This window comes from Stereum hirsutum (genome assembly GCF_000264905.1).
Source record: "Stereum hirsutum FP-91666 SS1 unplaced genomic scaffold STEHIscaffold_4, whole genome shotgun sequence".
In the NCBI taxonomy this organism is placed as follows: Eukaryota; Fungi; Basidiomycota; class Agaricomycetes; order Russulales; family Stereaceae; genus Stereum; species Stereum hirsutum.
This window is the reverse complement of record NW_006763134.1, coordinates 1751326-1770828: the sequence shown is the minus strand read 5'-3', so window position 1 is coordinate 1770828 and position 19503 is coordinate 1751326. Positions and strand designations below refer to the sequence as shown.

At 48.9% G+C, this 19503-nt stretch overlaps 7 protein-coding genes across 7 annotated transcripts; 4 read left to right on the top strand and 3 right to left on the bottom strand.

The window, feature by feature from the left end:
* Positions 1-379: 379 nt before the first annotated feature.
* STEHIDRAFT_76088 (NAD-P-binding protein) lies at positions 380-2126 on the top strand. Its single transcript, XM_007301555.1, has 7 exons — positions 380-448; positions 522-700; positions 795-907; positions 990-1118; positions 1197-1278; positions 1380-1486; positions 1595-2126. Exons 1-7 carry the CDS (start codon positions 399-401, stop codon positions 2048-2050), a joined length of 1116 nt encoding a protein of 371 aa, XP_007301617.1. The 5' UTR covers positions 380-398; the 3' UTR covers positions 2051-2126.
* A 1468-nt stretch (positions 2127-3594) lies between these two features.
* On the top strand, positions 3595-3947 carry STEHIDRAFT_119900 (uncharacterized protein; the record flags this gene model as incomplete). The annotated part of the gene is made up of 2 exons (XM_007301996.1): positions 3595-3669; positions 3729-3947. Coding segments are annotated over exons 1-2 (203 nt in total), but the record flags the coding sequence as incomplete, so codon positions are not given.
* An 834-nt stretch (positions 3948-4781) lies between these two features.
* STEHIDRAFT_167058 (Di-copper centre-containing protein) lies at positions 4782-7209 on the top strand (the record flags this gene model as incomplete). Its single annotated transcript, XM_007301995.1, has 8 exons — positions 4782-5070; positions 5148-5168; positions 5249-5323; positions 5397-5746; positions 6421-6455; positions 6518-6614; positions 6692-6944; positions 7010-7209. The coding sequence occupies 7 exons, from the start codon at positions 4782-4784 to the stop codon at positions 6926-6928; spliced, it is 1104 nt and encodes a 367-aa protein (XP_007302057.1). The 3' UTR covers positions 6929-6944; positions 7010-7209.
* Positions 7210-7289: 80 nt separating this feature from the next.
* Positions 7290-9689, bottom strand: STEHIDRAFT_109420 (FAD dependent oxidoreductase; the record flags this gene model as incomplete). Its single annotated transcript, XM_007301994.1, has 9 exons — positions 7290-7468; positions 7648-7984; positions 8194-8345; positions 8451-8616; positions 8711-8832; positions 8955-9030; positions 9167-9231; positions 9309-9442; positions 9517-9689. 9 exons carry the CDS (start codon positions 9687-9689, stop codon positions 7290-7292), a joined length of 1404 nt encoding a protein of 467 aa, XP_007302056.1.
* A 793-nt stretch (positions 9690-10482) lies between these two features.
* On the top strand, positions 10483-13504 carry STEHIDRAFT_94289 (uncharacterized protein; the record flags this gene model as incomplete). Its single annotated transcript, XM_007301993.1, has 17 exons — positions 10483-10552; positions 10615-10649; positions 10723-10806; positions 10870-10904; positions 11145-11226; positions 11316-11376; positions 11476-11566; positions 11672-11794; positions 11885-11904; positions 11978-12121; positions 12199-12221; positions 12299-12385; positions 12440-12509; positions 12601-12782; positions 12863-13075; positions 13152-13212; positions 13300-13504. Exons 1-17 carry the CDS (start codon positions 10542-10544, stop codon positions 13502-13504), a joined length of 1527 nt encoding a protein of 508 aa, XP_007302055.1. The 5' UTR covers positions 10483-10541.
* Positions 13505-13742: 238 nt separating this feature from the next.
* STEHIDRAFT_167054 (uncharacterized protein) lies at positions 13743-15612 on the bottom strand (the record flags this gene model as incomplete). The annotated part of the gene is made up of 12 exons (XM_007301992.1): positions 13743-13829; positions 13878-14142; positions 14201-14253; positions 14319-14385; positions 14447-14462; positions 14516-14654; positions 14774-14902; positions 14963-15060; positions 15126-15187; positions 15252-15420; positions 15476-15510; positions 15563-15612. The coding sequence occupies 12 exons, from the start codon at positions 15610-15612 to the stop codon at positions 13743-13745; spliced, it is 1170 nt and encodes a 389-aa protein (XP_007302054.1).
* Positions 15613-16738: 1126 nt separating this feature from the next.
* On the bottom strand, positions 16739-18489 carry STEHIDRAFT_154847 (uncharacterized protein; the record flags this gene model as incomplete). The annotated part of the gene is made up of 9 exons (XM_007301991.1): positions 16739-17021; positions 17084-17136; positions 17205-17271; positions 17716-17789; positions 17850-17947; positions 18017-18078; positions 18130-18298; positions 18353-18387; positions 18440-18489. The coding sequence occupies 9 exons, from the start codon at positions 18487-18489 to the stop codon at positions 16739-16741; spliced, it is 891 nt and encodes a 296-aa protein (XP_007302053.1).
* Positions 18490-19503: the final 1014 nt, after the last annotated feature.

The window sequence follows — 19503 nt, the reverse complement described above, 5'->3', positions numbered from 1 at the left end:
TCGGGATACGGAATGGGATGTGATGGGTTGCAATGGGGGGCGACGTGACGGTCAGGAGCAACAGTCGCGCAGAACGCGTCTGGCCAATCCTCCGGTACGTGTCCCGTGTTCGAGTTGTCGTTCTCGGACCGAGGGAATGGCTCTTTCTGCTGACTTTATCCCGTCGGGAAGTCGGTGACGTGATTAGAATATTGTTGCTTAGGTGGCGCCGTCGGAGGACGTTCAAACTTTCTACAACCAACCAATTGCAAGATGTTCAGATGTGGGCAAGGTTCCGCTGTCGAGGAGGGCACCTATAAAAGGAGGACGATATTATGGATACGGTATATATATCCACTTCTGCGATAGTCTGACATTCATCCAATTATCACTCTGCTCAAGTCACAGTCATCTAAACCATGTCTACGTCGACCACTCGTGTCCTCTTCACAGGAGCCTCTGGCTACATGTACGCACCTTCTCCCTTTGACATATCGCATATTTCATTTAATAGTTCCTCGATGGGTGACGCCATATTGTAGAGGCGGAACGCTCCTCAAACATATCCTTCTCGACCCCTCTCTCAAGTCCGCCCTTGAGATCTTTGCCCTCGTTCGGAGCGACTCTCATGTCGAAACCGTTAAAGCTATGGGCATTACGCCTCTTCAGATGGATATGATGGATGAGGATGCTGTTAGAAAGGCTGTTATTGACAACGAAAGTGTGTATTCTCTCGGTCATTCCTTGCTTCTAGCCGTTGGGTGTAGGAGAGTGGAAGGGCGTGAGTACATGGCATTAATTCTTGTTCTGGGTAGTCACCTTCGCCATCCACACGGCTTCATGCTTCGAATTTGCACCCGCCAAAGCGATGATCGAAGGTCTCGCCGCCGTCAAGCAGAAGACAGGCAAAGTCGTCCACTTCATCGCCGTAAGCACCTGATTCGATGTCATAACTTCGTCTCTCCTTCTTACTGTCAGCTAACATGTTTTTTCGGTCCCTCCCTACTTAGACTTCCGGCGCGAAAGCATTCTCTTCCCAAGCTGGCATACCTCTAGAATCTGAAGGAACTATCTCCGATGCGGGAGCGGTGTATGAGATCCAGAAGAAGTACAAGGCGATATTCCCGTTGTTGCAGAAGGTATGTGTTTTTGACGCTGGGAAACCTTCTCATCTCACTCAGGCAATACATAATGCTTATTGGTTGTGGGTGCGGTAGCACGTCGATGTGAACAACTCCATCCAAGAGCTTTCCGAGTCGCTCGACGTAAGGTCGTATCTCGTCGTTCCACCCATGGTTTGTAAGTTCCGTCCCTCCATTCCCATCTATATAACCCCTCATCCCGTTGAACCATGCTACTATGATCTTTGACTCTGACTGTATTTGGCCCGACTCGGATAGACGGACCAGGCGAAGGTTTCGGGAACAAGATATCGATCCAATACGTAGCTCTCGTCGCCATCGCCGCCAAGCTTGGTAAGTTGTGGTGCATTGACGAGGAATCCGCAGTACGTTCTTCATCCTTTGCCCTCCTCTTCATTCATTCTCCCCCAGTACTAATTTTATTCGTCGCAATCATAACAATGGCTCACATTCGTACGTGCCTCTGGAACCAGTCCTGGCCCCTCATGCACCTGCACGACATGACAACACTCTATCTCGCCCTCATCCGCTCCATCCTCTCCTCATCCCCATCGCCACCCTACGGCAAACCACCCCCACCCACTCCCCAAGGCTACTACTTCGCCGAAAACGGAACCTTCAACTGGGTCTCTCTCTCCCTCTCCATCCTCAAACACCTCAACTCTCCCCCTTCCTCCTCCACCACGCCCAAACTAGTTCAAGACGCCGACGTCAAAGTTCCGGAAGCCACCCCACAAGACATCGAGGCGATGGCGCAGGTGATCAGTTACCCTGCGTTCATGGTTCCGTTGGCGATTTCGGGGCGGTGCGATATTAGGGGGGATAATGCGAGGAAGGCGTTGGGGTGGAGTCCGGTTTATGGGGTCGAGCATTTGATGGGGAGTGTGGGCGAGGAGGTTGATTTTATTTTGGGGCATTTACCGAAGTGACACTGATAAGTAGAGGCAAAGTTCAGAAGTACTTACGGTGAAATGGAGAGATTTTGTTTGATAGAAGGTACCGCATTCAACATGATGGCCGTGGGTTGGTCTCAGGATCGCATCCAATGTCGTATTCGGACTTGTGATCATTGTGGCGTCTCGTTCCGGTTATTTTCGGTTGAGGCGCGTCGCTAACCGCTGTGGACTACAACTCTGAGCTTTAATCTCTGTTATGAAGCATTACAGGTATCGAATCGGTCAGTAACATCAGGCAGACTTCAGGATTCGGGACCTAGCGCGCCTTCAGCTTTTGTGTGGCACTTGTTTGTTCATGTTAGGATCCAAAGCCTCCGGAAGTATTAATCAGCCTCCGGAACGTCCCCGTCGCGATCACCAGCTGACTGGAGGATGTCTCTGACCAAACTCACCCATTGGACATCCAGAAACGCACAGACTTCTCTTCATCGTTACCGCTATGTAAACTACGCTGTCGACAACTGTACCTTCGAAAACGGAGGGGCATGCTTCGGATGGTCCACGTACTCTTGCCACAGGCACTAGAGACCCCAGACCGGGTCACAATAACACGGCAAGTAACCCGGTCATGCGCGCATTCGCCACCGTAAACCTGAAGCAAATTACCCGGTGGCTCTCAGAACGGGTTATTTTCCGTGGGCCAAAACCGGGTTAAAAGAACTTACCATATGCATCATTTCACCCGGTGGTTCTGAGGGGGCTTGACCGGGTGATTTCAGTGCTTTCGGAGGGCCCGGGAAACTAGGTCGAGGTCGCCCGGCCGCGGAGCGTTTTTTTTGAGCAAATTCCGACGAAATCCCTCCCCGGAAGTTGCGTTTTTTAAGGGATTTGGGAGCAAACCCTGTCGGAATATGAGCGGATTTTAGGGGGTTGTGTTGGATGTCGGTTCTCTTGCCCAACCTTGACTTACCCTTGTAACCCTCACATAACCTCAACTTTGACATAACCTCACCTAAACATAGCCTAATCTACCATAGACGCAGTCTTCCATGTCTCTTTAGGTAGGGTAAGTGTAGATTAGGCTAGGGGAAGTTGAGGTTATGTGGAAGTTGAGGTTATGTGGGGGTTTACCGTGTTGTCAAGCCTTGCCCCGGAAAATAAAATAAAATAGAAATACATAATAATATTCGAAGCCTTCCCCGTTTGAGCGTTTTTTTGGGCCTCAGGGAGCGATTTTAGGTGCGGAATTTAGGCCTCCCGGCGGGCGGCGGACGGGGCCACCTCGACCTAGTTTCCCGGGTCCTGCTTTCGGTGCGTTTCAACCCGTTATTGGTTGCTGGCCTGGTGGCCCGTTCAGGTCACGCTTTCCACCCTGCACATCACAGGAGAAGATTATATAGACACAAGTTATATATTGCAATGGTAAGGATATTAAGGTAAAAGGACAAGCTCAAGCCTCTGTGTAGCAATGGTACAGTACTTATACACACAGTCGGTGACATCCGGAGTTGGTAAATCAAAACAATGGTCATACGATACTAAATTTCCCATAGCGAAACAACGCACCAAATATTTGAAACCCTCGTTGACGAACAGTCCCTCAGATGCCTAGACGTCTTCGAACTAGGCCAAGCGAGCATAAGGTGATCGTGCTGCAGGAGATGCAGTCAGTTAGCATTGAAAGCAAGACGATATTGATAGCTATGCGTACGAGAAACCATTCGAGCTGAGGGGATGCGCTAGCACTGACGCGTTAGAGGGCACGCTGTCGTCGGCGCTGTGCGTGTCGTGGCCCTGTGTTCTTGTCAGGACATCAGCGGCAAAGTTTCAAAGAGAAATGTTGTCGGCAATATTAATGGTCAATGAATGACCGTATGGAAGTGCCGCTCGTAAACAGCGACGAGAAGTGTTGAACAGGACGCGAGCGTTGACAGTGGTCGTGACGGTACAGAGCAAGGAGCGACTTGTGCGCGGAAGAGGGGAAGTGGAGTGTCAAGAGACGACTATGACATCATGGCCCCACGGGCCTTCGCCACAAGTCGCCACACAGCTAGTTTCCTATCTACGAAATAACCCGTTTCTCGATAAACCGGTTTCACACCGTAAAACGGGTACCGAAGAGAATTACCCCGTCGGACTGTGCAAAATAACCCGTTCTCGGGTCTGTAGTGAGGCAGACGTACGCACGGTCGGCCATAACGAACCTTGTACATACCCTCTTTCGTACTTCATCAAGATCCTCATGGCTGATCGTAATACGCATATATGTTCTGAATATCACTCCCTACCTTTGAGATCATAGGTTATAGACAAGCTCCGTCAGCTTGCACTGTTCGCGTCAAGCAGAGTACGCAACATCACCCGCAAAACTCGATGAACGGTAAATATCTTATGTCCTGCTGCCCGACGGCTCTCGATTTAAGCTGTCATGTCCTACCATAATCACCGAGCTTTTCTCATGTTTGCCGTCCGAACGGACGGGCTTCATACGTGCCTCCTTCCATATTGGGACAGATAGTTGCAGCGCAGGAGCACAGGCATAGCGTTCGCGATGTCCTTCTTTCCCGAAGGAGATCAACTGGCGCACTGATGCTATTCCCTTGACTCATTGATCTGTTTATTGTGGGAAGTTGTGCCCAAACATCGCGGCGTCTAGAACGATCTGCATGGCATTCTGAGCCTCTTCTTCCCACATATCGAGTATTTCTGTCAGGCCTGCTACAAAATGCTTTCGAGAGCGACTTGTCACTTTTGCACACCCACCATGTTTTTCTCCACACTCCTCTCAGACTTGATACTGACGCTATCCTCTGCGCTATATGTCCCTCAGGCGACCATCGACACCTCTGCGCTTTCAAACTTGAAGTACCCGCGATGCGAGAGTGCCGCCGTCCGGAGAGAGTGGAGGAGCCTCAGCGTCGATGAGAAGGCCAACTGGATATCCGCCGTCAACTGTCTTGCCAATCTTCCTCACGACGACGCTCTGAGCCCAACTTTTGACACCGCCTTTTCACGTATACCAATTGTCAATTCCTCGAGTTCTTACTATGACGGTGAGTATAGTGCCCCATCCATAGACTCACTTCCTAGCGACATGCATTTATGCTGATTTTCTCCCCTCGTTGCCCAGACTTTGTGTACATGCATATGGGTGCGCTCTCTTTGGCTCATAGGTGAACGATGGTGCTGAATATTCTTTCATAGATTTAAACTACAAGATTCACTTTACAGGTCTCTTCTTCCCATGGCACCGATGGTATCTTCAGGCCTTCGAAGACTCTCTGAAGTCCAAGTGCGGCTACCGAGGTGCTTCTCCGTACTGGAATTGGGCCTTGGGTGACACTCCTATTTCTTTATTATGCTGATATCTCGAGGCCAGTCACTAACATCACAAACTTTATTCGTGTTGATCTAGACACTGCGGACGTCCAACACTCACCTATCTTCGACTCTCACCCTGAGAATGGTCTTGGAACATGGGGTGATTCCGCGCAAGACTTCTCCCTTCAAGATGGAGGCTTCTCCAATCTCTCACTCTCCTATCCGTCGGCCCATATTCTCAGACGTAACTTCACCATCCAGCCATGGGTAGCAATTAACACTCCACACTTGATGAAGGATCTGGAGCTATACGCAAATACGACGTTTACGCAGTCGGAGGTTAGAAAGATCGTGGATGGATTTATCGGCGACTTTGTCGGAATGCAGGAGTATTTGGAGACGTTCCAGGTTCGTGGCGGGTCTATCAGTGCTTTAAGCTGACACAGTATAACCAGGGTTTCCCAAACGTTACTTACATTAGATTACCGCCGCGTAATGTAATCTAATAGTATTCCCTCGAAATCATGAGCGTTGAGATCCGGAAATGTATTGTAATGTATTCTCCCCGTATTGCACCCAATTCGTAAGTAATTGTAAGTAATGGTATGAAATCTCTTGCGTGCACATGCATCATATATTTTTAGTTCAGCGACTCACCTGCACCAATGTTGAATGATACAAGTGCTGCAGAGCATTCCAAGTGATGTATACATGATTTTCCCGTGCCCTTACAGGGTTGAGTTGAACGGCAGGTAGAACAGCAAAAATGTGGCGAAAAACATGCTACGGGCACTCATCCCCAAAAGGTGAATGTGGCGGCAATCGAACAGTCGGGGCCTATCCGGAGCTTCCACCTGACCCAAAAATGTCTTTGGTGCGTACGGATCATACAAATGAATAGTATTGAATAGTAATCATTTCGTATCTCGACTGTAATCGAAAGTAATTGTAACGAAATGGATCCTGGAAGCGCGGCCGCCGTAACTGTAAGTAATCGTAAGTAATTCTAAGTAATCGTAAGTAATACCTCGTAATTGTAATGTTTGTCGCTCCCTGAGTATAACTGATAATGGAATTATCAGGGCTCACATGCGAATGTCCATATGATGTTCGGGGGGTATGTTACACCTGTTCGGAATCTGTGTCCAGTCGACTTACTTGTTATGATCTATCCTGCAGTGATCTTGGTGGGCGATGTCCAGCGAACGCTCCGTCTAACTGTACGCAAGGTCAGACTTGGTCAGCGAACGAGCCCATCTTCTGGTTACATCATATTGTACGTCTAGTATCGCTCTTCCCCACGTCCTTTTCCTCTTGTCAGTCCTAGTTAACGCGCCTAATTCCATGATTCAGATGGTCGACAAAATATGGTCCGACTGGCAAAACGCTCATCCTTCCAACTTCTGGTCCTTCCACGGTGGGTTGACCCCAGCCGCGGACTCTCTTGAGCAGTACGAGGCAAACCCCACAGGTACGGCACCGTGGTTGAGCTTCGACGATATGATTCCGGCGGATGGGATGTTTGAGGAGGTCAGTATTCGAGACGTGATGGATACGAAGGGCGGCTTTTTGTGCTACGTCTATGAGTGATCTTCCCAAAAGTGAGGTGCGTAGCTGGATAGCTGCTTGTTGTCCGTAGTAATGGTTGAAATAATACGTGCCGTTGCCTAGAAGCGTCATATTGTGTCTCCGTGTCCTCTGTAATTCGACCATCCTTTGTGTCCTCCCCAGTGTCCTAAGGAGGTGAACCTAGTTCTTTTCTTACTCAGTCCCCGATTACCCTACTACTATGTGATAGGAGGAAACAAGAATGCTACCCGGCTCCGAGCGTTTTCCTATAACTTGTCGATCTTATCCATTTGCCCTTGAATACACTGGTCTAATACAATTCTGCTTGCGCGCTTCCGGCCAACAACATGCCAACTGCGCCACCTTGACTTCCTCTGAAAGACTAGTTGCCCTTATCCATCTCCTTCCACATATCCTCGACGCTAATCTTGCTCTTGGCTAACCTCTCCTTCGTAGGCTCGAAGCATTCTGGAAGTCCTGTCTCTTCGAATGTGAAAGGAGACGATGGGTTAAGTATCGTGTGCGCGAGACCACGGGCGCAGGTCATGATACGGGCCATGCCTAGGTTGCAAGTATGTCAGCATTGTGTTGTTGAGGTAAATGAATCAGGTTGATGAGCGAGTTATTTGGAATGATAGTGCGATCCGTAATATGTGATGTTAACAATTCGAGATAGAAAACAACAAAACAAGAGACCAAGAAGACGAAACGAATGCAGAGGTAATATGGTATCAACTCACCATGCCCACAATGCCCAGCATTGATATACTCCCCCGTCCTCCCCAAACCCGCCAAAGATCCCACATACGGCACCTCCTCCGGCGTGAAACCCATCACTCCCGTCCAATCTACCAACAATCCCTCGTTCAGCCCTTCTCCCTTGCTCTTCCCGTCATGCTCGTTCCAACCCTCGACGTATCCCGACATTGCCCCCTTCAGGTGTTGCGTGAACTCAGGGATGATGACGCTGTCGTCTGTTTGAGGGATGGATACCTCGATGGGGGCTTTCCAGCGACCGCCGCCGAGGATGATGATGCCGTCTTTAGGGCGTTGGATCATGTAGTCGAAGTGGTGCTGCTAGAAGAGGACAGTCAGCAGGATGTGAGAAGACGGAGGGACGTTGCCTCTGGAGCGACAGGGGAGCATGGACGGTATAGATGCGAGATACAAGAACGAGAGAGGGAGTCAAGCGATAGGGTAGAAGCTGGGAAAAATTAAGACAGTGAAAGACGAACCTGACCCCACTGATAGCACGCAGTCTCCTTCAACATCTTCGTCCCACTTACCGCTCTAGTCGGGACGATCGCCGAACACTGTCCTCTGAATGGAGCAATCTTGCCCTTGAACTCCGGGAGAAGGGTGGCAGTGTACGCATTGGAGCAATAGACGACTTTCGAGGTCGTGAGTGTGCCACGAGAGGTGTGTATAGTGTGTAAACCTAGACGAGTTCGTAATGTTGTCAGAAATTAGTCGTTAAGAGGATTAATTATGTAGGTTGCAGGTATGGAGATGAATGGGCGAGACATTTATGAGGTTAGCGTACCATCCTTAGCCGAAGTTGGCTGTACAGACTCCACAGTTGTGTTAGTCTGCAGATTCAAGCCATGTTTCTCGATGAGCATGAGTAGAAGGTGTTCCACAAGTTTGTAAGGCCAGAGTGAGGCCGCGGGGAAGCGGGCGGCGGCATACGCGGAAGGGCAACGAGTGCGCTATACGTATTGGAGGGATTTGAGAACGAAGATCAGATCAAGTCAGCTAGTTCGAGCAAAGTAGTGGTGAGAGATGTGAGATATCAAGACGAACCTGCTTGGCAGCATCTGGGTCAGATATCCACTCCACGATGCCATCTACCTTACCCCCATCCGCCTTAAAGTCTTTGAAGGACTTGTACCAGTAATCGGCACAGGATTTGTCCATGGCAACGTCTGAACTCCCATTGGGATCAAGATGGTTTTTAGGTGGTAAACATGAGTTAGGAGAGGACATGGAGCATAAGAGTCAGTGCACTGGAAATTGAAGCGAAGGGCATAAAATCACGAATACGGACCCCACGACATTCCCCGCCAGTAATCACAGTCAATATTTTCCTTCTCGACGACCTCCCCGACAAGATTGAGGGTGTCCTAATCGGCCGTAAAGGAATATTATCAGCCTTCGCTCGCACTAATATAATTCGAGCCCTTTCCAACGTCGGGATCCGAATAAGAGCCACGGAGGAGATTGTTGATAGTATGTACACGGAGGGTGACGAGGACTCACCAATTCGTTCCGCAATATTTTGATGGCCTGATCCTGCCCGAACTCGGCCTTGTACGCTTGATATCCTACCCATTGAGAACAAAGATAGTTGAACCTACCATGTCGTATACGATATCCGAAATCTTGGGCAGGATCTACGCACCTCGATAGCAGTCCGGCCTACAGTGACCTCCATTTCTACCCGTCGCACCATGACACGCCTCTCTGGATTCAAGAATGATGACACTCTTTGGTGGATTGGGCGCCGTAAGCATGAAATACGCCGTCGCAACACCGCTAACCACAATCAGTCGGATGATTGCCCGTCTTAGTTCACAGTCGAGCTGCATATGCAGGAGAGAAGCACGAACCTCATGCCAGAGCCGATAATAGTAACATCTACGTTTTCTGGGAGTGATTCTGTCGTCCTGTGACCCAGGAGGGGGGAAGAACGAGTTCCCTGAAGCCAGAATGAGAGGCATGGATCTGGGTGGGGGAAGCCTGGGTAGGGCACAGATGTATCGGCATTGGAGACTGAAGACATGTTTGAGAAAGTAGACAGTTCGAATGACGACAACACAATATTGAACGTAGTTGGACTGTGTCCAACGTGTCGACGTTTAGCGTTCTGCAAAGGTCTGATCAAGCTCAACGATAAATACCCGCCGGGCAGATCCTAGCGCTATTAGGGGAAACTGTAGAGCTTCGCCGCGGTCGAAAGCGAGATCAGGGCGTGAAATTCAACGAGGCACATGTATAAAGATAATTGGCCGTTCAGAGGTTGATGCAGCACCATGTTCAGGGGTCAGGAGGAGCTCATGTCACTGCAAGTTTATTCGAGCTCGAGATCGGAGTTGTGCTGCGTCCGGGTCGTGCCGGGTCGCGTTCAAGCTGCCAGTTCATCCCTCTTTATCTCCACTCTTTCTTGTCGCCACACCGTACAGTGCACACTCGATGCTCTATAGCTATGGATAATATCTATCACTTAGACCAACTTGTTGCAGGGACCAAGGCCTCCTTTGCGTTCAATCGTTTAATTAGAGCCTTCCGTGCTCCCTCCCGCCGGCGGACTCCCACTTATCTCTTTCAAGTTGCTTCTTTTCCTGACTCTCCCTATCTGTGTCCAAGTTAGCCATGGCCACGCGCAGTTCTCTATCAACCTTGCAGAGATTATGAATACCTGGTTGATCACGTCCGAATTCTTTTGAGATCTTTCTCCCACCCATCTCCTTCTCTGCTTCGTCCGAGCATCATGGCCAACAACAGTGCTGATCTAGAAAGCGCATCCAAGTACTCTGAAAAATCCAAGGACGATGTTCTTGTCGGTGTCGTTCCTGCAGTACTTCCCTCGGGGGAGAGAAAGACCACGGTGAAGAGGGCTCTGAAGAGTCGGCATATGCAGCTCATGTTGGTCTTCATGTGCATGTACTTCTATTCAAGTCGATGCGCTTATGACACGGGAAATGCAGCTCCATTGGTGGCGTTATTGGAACAGGTCTCTTCAGTAAGTTGGCCCTTATTACACGTCATAGTGTTGGTCAATGGCTGATTGAGTGGTTTCTTCGTGGTTCTTACAGTTGGGTCGGGTCAAGCACTGGTCATGGCAGGCCCTCTGTCATGTCTGATCGCGTACAGCACATATTGCTTCATCGTTTGGTGCAGTCAGTAGTCGTCTTTCTCGCTCTCTGCTAGTACGTTAATCGTCCTCTGTGGACTTTGATTAGTTACACAAACAACAGGAGAACTTGCAACCCTTCTCGTGCGTACCTTTTTCTTGGTCCCTTCCTTTGTCCATCCGAGTTGGCACGTAGATATCCCCCCGACACGTTACTCTCTTCATTCTGGTTTCGTCCAAAAAGAAACATGCCGAATACCCCCATACACGGTCGAAAATGATTTCTCGCCATATATCTGTTTTATCTTCACACAATCATCGCGACGAAATAAAATCAATGTTCCATAAACCCTGATTTCCACCTTTTAAACCGTTTTATGACAGCCTATTACTGGATCCTTCATAACTTGGGCCCATCGTTTCGTTGATCCTGCCGCTGGTGTCACTACTGGTTGGAACAACGTCTGTAAGTCCGGTCCTTACCGTCACAGTCGCTCACTCTCGCGACCGGTCGCAAGGACCCTTCAAGCTAATCGGATGCTTCTTTCTTCACAGACGCTTGTATCGCATTTGCATGTGCAGATATCACAGCAGTAACGGGCCTATTTCAGTACTGGTATGTCACATCCACGTCTCCTTATCACCCACGACATTGCATACCTACAAATAAACCCCGGGGACGTCGCATGCTGATGTCCATCCTCATCAAAAACAGGCTACCCGACTCTTCCCCAGCAATCTGGGTCTCGTACTGTCTCGTCGTCATCTTCATCCTCAACGCATTCGCGGTCAAAGTATATGGCGAGGTATGTATACAACGCTCTGCCAGTCCTCGGAGTTCCACCAGTCCCTGTCCTCTGGTCTATCGGCGTTTTTCTGACCTCTTCCCTGTTGTATTTTTGCATCTTTAGGCGGAGTTCTACTTCGCCTCTGGAAAAGTCATTCTCATTGTCGGCTTCATCGTGTTTACGTTCATCGCCATGCTTGGCGGCAATCCCCACCACGACAGGATCGGATTTAGGTACTGGAAGGACGTGAGTTCTGTCCCATACTTGACTTTCAGTCCGGGCAGCCTGCAACTCCAAATACTGATCCACATAACACTGTTTAATTGCCAATCTTAGCCCGGTCCCATGGCAGAGTAGTACGTTCCGTGTACCTTTCGACTGCAAACGATGTGAAGTACTCACCAACTTTGCTATTTGGTTCGTATTCAGTCTCGTAGATGGCGCCCTTGGCCGTTTCCTCGGCTTCTGGGGAGTCTTCAACTTCGCCGCTTTCTCGATCGGAGGGCCCGAGTTTATTGCTATGTGCTCGTCTGAGGCGGAGCGTCCGAGAGCGACGATCCCGAAAGCCATCAGGTACGTTCCTCGACTTATCCCCTTCAACTTTGTTCTTGCATCTGACATCAATGTTAAATTATATTTTGAACTTAAAGGAGAGTCTTCTGGCGTTTGGCTAGTACGTCTCTTATTTATAAACTTTAGCTTTGGGATGTGAACGATGTGCTCAATCGAGATTTTGGTGTGTTCGCACAGCATTCTACGTCCTCGGTATCTTCTGTGTTGGTATTCTCATCGCATACAACGATGAGGATTTGATCAACGGTATTGCGACCGGAACCGGTACGTTCAGCTCTCTTCGTTCACACTGACACTCTGGCTGAATGTGGTCTGCAGCTGTCGATGCCTCTCCCTTCGTCATTGGTATGCAACACCTAGGTATTACCGTGCTTCCACATATCATCAAGTAGGTCAACTCCCTTACCTTCATAATAGCCTATTATTTTCTTTCTGTCGCGTACACATTGGCTGACTGTCATTATGTTCACTTTCAATAGCGCTGTGATCATCACCTCCGCCACTTCGTGCTCCAATTCCTTTGTCTACGTCGCCTCTCGCTCCCTGCACTCGCTCGCGGTAAACGGCCAGGCTCCACGGATACTGAGTTATACGACGAAGAGCGGCGTGCCAATGAATGCGTTATTATTCATTCTGGGGATCTGCTGTTTGAGCTACATGAGTACGTATCAGATTCATTTCTCGCTTCTATCAATGAACGGTGCTGACATATTCCACTCTCAACAACTTCGCTTGCCCCAGCCGTCAACTCCGGTTCCGCCATCGTCTTTGGCTGGTTCGTCAACCTGGCATCCGTTGCTTCCCTCATCAACTACAGTTGGATGTGCCTCACCTGGATTCAATTCAACCGAGGCTTGAAGGCACAGGGGATAGAGAGAGCGTCACTTCCATTTAAGGGGAAGTTTGTGCCGTATGCGGCTTGGGTCGGTCTGATCGGTTGTCTTGTACTCACTAGTATGTCTCTATCTCTGGGCTCGAAAGCCGTGAACCGCCAGACTGATCGTGTATGATGTCGTTTCTTCTATCGTAGTCACGAATGGATTCGCTTGCTTCATCAAGATAGACGGTGACTTCGATATCGAGTCCTTCTTGTGCGTTCTGCTCTTCATCTTCCCGTGTCGTACCACTCGCTAAATGATATCACCCTGTCCTCGCTCCTCCGAACGTAAATCCCACAGCACCGCCTACTTCGGAATCGTCTTCTCCGCTGTCATCTACTGCGGCTGGAAGTTCTTCAAGCCCGGCGATCAAAGCTATCGCAAGCCAGAGGAGATGGACATATTCGGTGGGACGGAAGAGATTGAGGAGGATGAGAAGTGGTGGCAGGAGAACTATGTGCCGCCTACTTCGTGGTGGGGGAGGTTTATGGATTGGTTGTTGTAGGATCATGTGTATCGGTACGACAAATGAGGAGAGATGTCACCGTGTTTTTGTTGGGAATTTCAATGTAGTTTTTGTTCCTTGATTCGGCCATCGAACAATCAAAAGCAAAAGAAATACAGATATTACCACGGCAATGAAGACGTAGAAGCAGAGTCTATTCATAAAATATGCACGTGTACAAACGGTAGGTATCCTAGTCGTTGAATGAAGACATTACCCCAGGAGAGGAGAGATAGAATTAGTCTGCACCGCAACTCGGCCTTGGAACCGTTACCATTTCTATGTTTTCCGTGTTCTCCACCACACCATCGTACACCTTATAGATCTATAAGCCATGTGTGGTATCGAAAATAGGTTAGAAGAGTACACGTACCACGGGTGACATTGGCCTGTTTTCGGCCTCCACATGAACAGAGTTGTTGGCTTTGCCTTCATATGGGTCCTGGTCGGTGACGGAGGTTTGCAAGTACAGGACGTCCTCATCCATAGTCCGGATCGGAGCCCCTATTCGTCCAAGCATAGCACTTCCCGCGAAATCGATACCAGAGAGCTCGCTTGTACGTTGGGAGACATCCTTGTCTGGGTCGTCCCAGGTCTTGAGATTGAGATAAAGACGATTGGCCAGAAGGACAGGGATCCTGACGCAAAAGAGAAAGTCATTCTAGACGTAAAACAAGGTGACTGTGATAGAATCACATATTTTCGAACGGTGAGAGGAGCTGGAAGAACGTCGAGGCCATATTTTGGACCTTTGGTCCCGCGTAGAACGCTTCAGTGTCTGGGTGGGTAGTGGCAGAGGGTTTTCGATACTGACCTGAGCTTGCGTGATATACGTATACAAAACAATGACGGTATTCAGAGCTTGAATGGTCAGGACAGCCCTGAGTGTAAAGCTATCTAAGTACATCCTCTCTTCGAGGTAATGAAAGGACGATGACTCACATGAAATATGCACCACCTAGGGAACACATGTTCAGTTAAATTGATCGCAAAATGTCCTTCGATACATACCATCACGTAGAAGAGTCTCGGTGATGCTGGACTGTCCTTGCTTTCTCATAGTACGAGCATGTCGGTACGTTTTTGCTATGGTCAAGGCAAACACAATGCCGTCAAAGAGTAGCGCAAGGGTCACTTCCGCTAGCTGGCCTATTTGCTGATGTTACACGTAGTATTGAAATAATGTGATTCGGAACAGTGAACTGACCCCTGGAGTTTTCAGACACTCAGATATTTAGTAAGGCTCAGTAGTGAGGCGAAACTGGCGAACCTTCGACTGAATAGAATGCCGCCGGGAAGCTTATCCGTGTAGGCCACTACGCACGCCGTTGTGTTCAGTAGGCCTGTAGCCAAGAAATTACTGGACTTCTTGTTCATTTGCGCCACAAATGTATCCAACTTCCCGACGAAAGAGTAGGGGTCAATGATAAATCAAATGAGGTTATATGTGAGACGTACAATATCGAGGATGAGCTTGACAATGATGAGCATGCCCAAACCGAGCAATACTACGATATTTTGGCCATATAATGCATACATTCGTAGTGCGAACAAGCCTGTGTATCCGGGTGGTTGATGTGTGTCAGTGGGATTAGAGTCACTGCGGAAGGAAAGTGCTTACAACTCGTCAAGACCCCGCCAAGAACGAGGCCCAGATCGCTCACGATACCGATAGCGGTGCATCTATCGGTGGTGATCAATCGCCGTGAGTCGTGACTGCAGGAAAACAACCAAGGATAGCGCTGACCGAATAGACGACGATCCATCTCCGAAGGAAGCGATGATTCCTGAGAATTGAGCCAAAATATATATGTATCTATTCGCTCCATACAGAATGGATGTCGCATTCCATCCTTTGAACCAGACACCGTGGATCTCCATCGGAAGGGTGAGGAGTGTGTCGTATATGTAGAGTACTGGAAGAGCTGGTCAGTGTTATCAATCCACAAGCTGAACAGTCTTCAATCTGACCAGCGGACGCCAGAAATATTCGATTGGCTAGAACACTGGCTAAAGCATATCAGTGGCAGTTTCGAACTAGAATGCGACCTCACTCACTCTATCGTGAAGATCGACTTGACTTCATCGGGACTGAGAGGGGCGGCCATGGGCCAGAAAGCACTGATAGTGACACAAAGGAAAGTTTGAGCGAAGCAAAGCACCGATCAATCATAGCGATACAAGTCGGGGAGAGACTATATAGCAATGACGGGCGTCAGCTGAGTGTAGTGGTATGGAAAGGAAGCCGACATGAGTTAAAATTGGCCCGAGAGGGCTGTTCGGTGAAAGGACATCCAAGTCAGGAAAGTGAGCAGCGCCTAGCAAGGCCTTGCCAGGCGCTCTCGGCCTCTAGACGTCCGACGAACTTACGCACCCTCCTTGCACCGCCTAGCAAGGGCCTCAGTAGAATCATCCTCGCCACTCCTAGGCCGCGTCAAGGCGCGTCAATCCGGGCGCCAACTCAAACACGCGTAAGGCTCTACTCCCCAGAACAGTGGATGCATACGAATGTTACAGTTCCACTAAGCATATATGTGAGTATACGAGTACAGAGGGTGTAAATCTACCATAAGATCTTATGTTAGCCAGTTAGACACTCATTTATCCAATGAAGAACTAAACTGAGAGGCGCATAGAACAATTGGCCGGAGCTGGAGGGATGAGGCCGAGATTGATCTTTGAGTGATTTGATGGCACGGTGATGAACCAAGAGTTGGAGACCCGAGATAGAGGCGACGAGAACGGATCCCGTCCAAGAGAGGACGACGATATGTCCATATATATAACAAACATGTATAAACACACCGACGGAGCGAGGGTGACGAGCGGAGTGTCTGATGTGGCGTACGCGGTGATGGGACGACTATGGTATGTATAGGATCATCCTATTCAACACGTGGATCCTAGACACATGGGAGATTGAGGGACGTGAGTAAAACATGAAGATTGAACAATAAGTGAGAGTTGAGACAGGCCCGGAAAGAAGTCTGCGACAACTACAGCCTCAGACGGAGACGGGCAACGAGAAAGACGGTTGTTGAGGTTCAAAAGAGAGTGAACGAGGTACGACGGTCGATGCGCGACGCGAGCCGTGCAGCGCTACCAAAAGAGATAGAACTAGCTTGCACCCCAAGTCGCCCTTGGAGCCGCTACCATTTCTATATCTCCCGTGTTCTCCGCCACACCATCGTACACCTCATAGATCCATAAGTCACGGGAGGTATCAGAGACACGTTAAAAGAGCATGCATACCACGGGAAATACTGTCATGTTCTCGGCCTGTACACGAGTGGAGTTATTGGCCTCGCCTTCGTCCGGGTTTTGTTCGACGATGGAAGGTTGTGAGTACAGTATGTCTTCGTCCATAGTCCGAATTGGAGCCCCTATTCTTCCAAGCATAGCGCTTCCTGCGAAGTTGATACCAGAGAGCTGGCGTGTATGTTGGGAAGCGTCCGTGTCATGGTCGTCCCAAGTCTTGAGATTGAGATAAAGACGATTGGCGAGAAGGACAGTAGTCCTGGACGAAAAAGAGAAAGTCAATCTAGGCGCAGATAAGTAAAGGGGCCGTGATAGACTTACATATTTTCGAACGGTGAGAGGAGCTGGAAGAATGTCGAAGCCGTATTTTGAACCTTCGGTTCCCGCGTATAAAATTTCAGTGTACGGGTGGCCATGGGGCTAGTAGAGAGTTTTGGCTGACCTGAGCTTGAGTGACATACGCGTGTACAGAGATGGTGGTGTTCACAACCTGCAAAGCTAGGACAGCCCTGGTTGTGAGGACATTTGAGTACATTCTCTCTTCGAGGCGATAAAAGAACGATGACTCGCGTGAAATATGCAAGACCTAGGTAAAAACATAGTCGGTCAAATTGATCACAGAAGTCATTCGATACGTACCATCACGTAGAAGAATCTCAGTGATACTGGACTGTCCTTGCTTTCTCATGCTACGAGCGTGCCGGTACGTTTTGGCTACGGTCAAGGCGAATACAAGGACGTCAAAGAGTAATGCAACGGCCGCTTCTGCTAGTTGGCCTATTCACTGTTGTTACAGAGCCTTGACGTAATATGATGAATGGTGATGGACTAACCCCTGGAGTTTTCAGGCGCTCAGAGGTTCAGTAGGGTTCAGTAGTGAAGCACCGAAACTGGCGAACCTTCGACTGAAAAGAATGCCGCCAGACAGCTTATTCGTGTAGGCCACCACGCACGCCGTAGTATTCAATGAGCCTGTAGCTAGGAAATCGCTAGATTTCTCGTTCATTTGCGCCACAAATGTGTCCAGCTTTTCGACGAAAAAATTGGGTCAGTAATACACCAAGTAAAGGTAACACGTGAAGCGTACAATATCGATGATCAGTTGAATAACAATAAGGATGCCCAAACCGAGCAGTACCACGACATTTTGGCCGTATAATGCATACATTCGTAAGGTGAACAGGCCTGTATCGCATTCAGGTGGATGATATATGTTAGTCGAATTAGCATCAGCAATGAGAGGAAATTACTTACAACTCGTCAAGACCCCGCCAAGAACGAGGCCCAAATTGCTCACGATACCGATAACGGTACATCTATTAGGAGTGATCAATCACTGTAGAGAGGCAACAAAGAAAGGCACTGACCGAATAGACGACGAACCATCTCCGAATGAGGCGATGATTTCGGTGAATTGGGCCAAGATGTATATGTACCTGTTTGTCGCATACAAAATGGACGTCGCATTCCACTTTTTGTACCAGACACCATGTATCTCCATCGGAAGGGTGAGGAGTGTGTCGTATACGTATAGCACTGAAAGAAATAGTCAGTGTTGTCATCCACAGGCTGGACAGTCTTCGATCTGACCAGCGGAAGCCAGGAACATTCGATTAGCTAGAACACTGCCCAAAGCATATCAGTGGCAACGTCCAACTGGAAAGCGACATCCCTCACTCTATCTTGAAGATTGACTCGACTTCAACGGGACTGGGAGAGGCAGCCATGGTGCAGAAAATACTCTCAGTGGCACAAGGAAAAGCTTGAGCGAAGCAAAGCACTGGGAAATCATAGCAGGGTTGAGATTATATAGCAATAGCAGATGACAGATGACTGTAGTGGTATGTAAATGGAGTAGAGGTTTCCCGAAATATCTGTTCGTGGATCAGAACCCATTGAAGCTTAGTTGGCAGGTCGAATCCTGGCACTTGTGGAGACGCGGTAGAAAGTTATTTGCTCTACCTAGCCTGGGAGTGTCTGAGGCATCACACGCCACGATTGGTCTTTAATACCGAGGCGGTTGATGATATATTCACCATGAGAAGATAGGGCATATTTCAAGCGATGTAAATACAAGCCTCAGCCAATGAGGATGCGAGCCCTGGTGAAAGCTCCAAACGTTTGTATCGCTATAAAAATGCCCTGATTGTGAAATCTTTCTTGATGGAAAGAGCATCACAAGAGAGTACATACAAAGCTTTACTTGGATGCATCCGGATGATGTCTGCCATATATGGGATCTTTAACCGTGGTGATTCAATCCGTACGCATGACATCTATGCGGATCTTTGTCCAATGCGATGGATTCGAGCTTGTCTGAGGGCCCTACGAATGGCTTGGAGTATATAAGACTCCTAGATTACCATTTTGAAGACTGAATCACCCTCCTCTGGAATGAAAACAGTTCAAGATAACGAAAATTGTAAATAGACGTAGTTCTCAGGCAGTTCTGATGAGCTGCATTTTCACTAGCCCATCTGTACAGGTGATGTCTTTCGTAGATAGCACCCCCGAAGAAAGGCCTTGATTGCAGCAAGGCTGCAGTGGCCGACCTGGGCACCAGCTAGTATAGTAAAGGGAAGCGAGAGTGACAGTACGCCACGGTGAGACATATCGCTTTCCCTCGTCCAAGTCGGACACTATATACACACACTGGTAGGCATATCCACACAAATAAGTGCATCATAATCGTCAATGAAATGTTAGGCCCGATGATGACGGCGAGCATTCAACATTCTGCC

Excerpts from the sequence above, each read along its gene's own strand:
- STEHIDRAFT_76088 (XM_007301555.1), top strand. The coding sequence starts at position 399 with ATGTCTACGTCGACCACTCGTGTCCTCTTCACAGGAGCCTCTGGCTAC. Across the intron at positions 908-989 it reads AAGTCGTCCACTTCATCGCC|ACTTCCGGCGCGAAAGCATT; the intron begins GTAAGCACCTGA and ends CTCCCTACTTAG. Across the intron at positions 1,487-1,594 it reads GCATTGACGAGGAATCCGCA|TCCTGGCCCCTCATGCACCT; the intron begins GTACGTTCTTCA and ends CTCTGGAACCAG.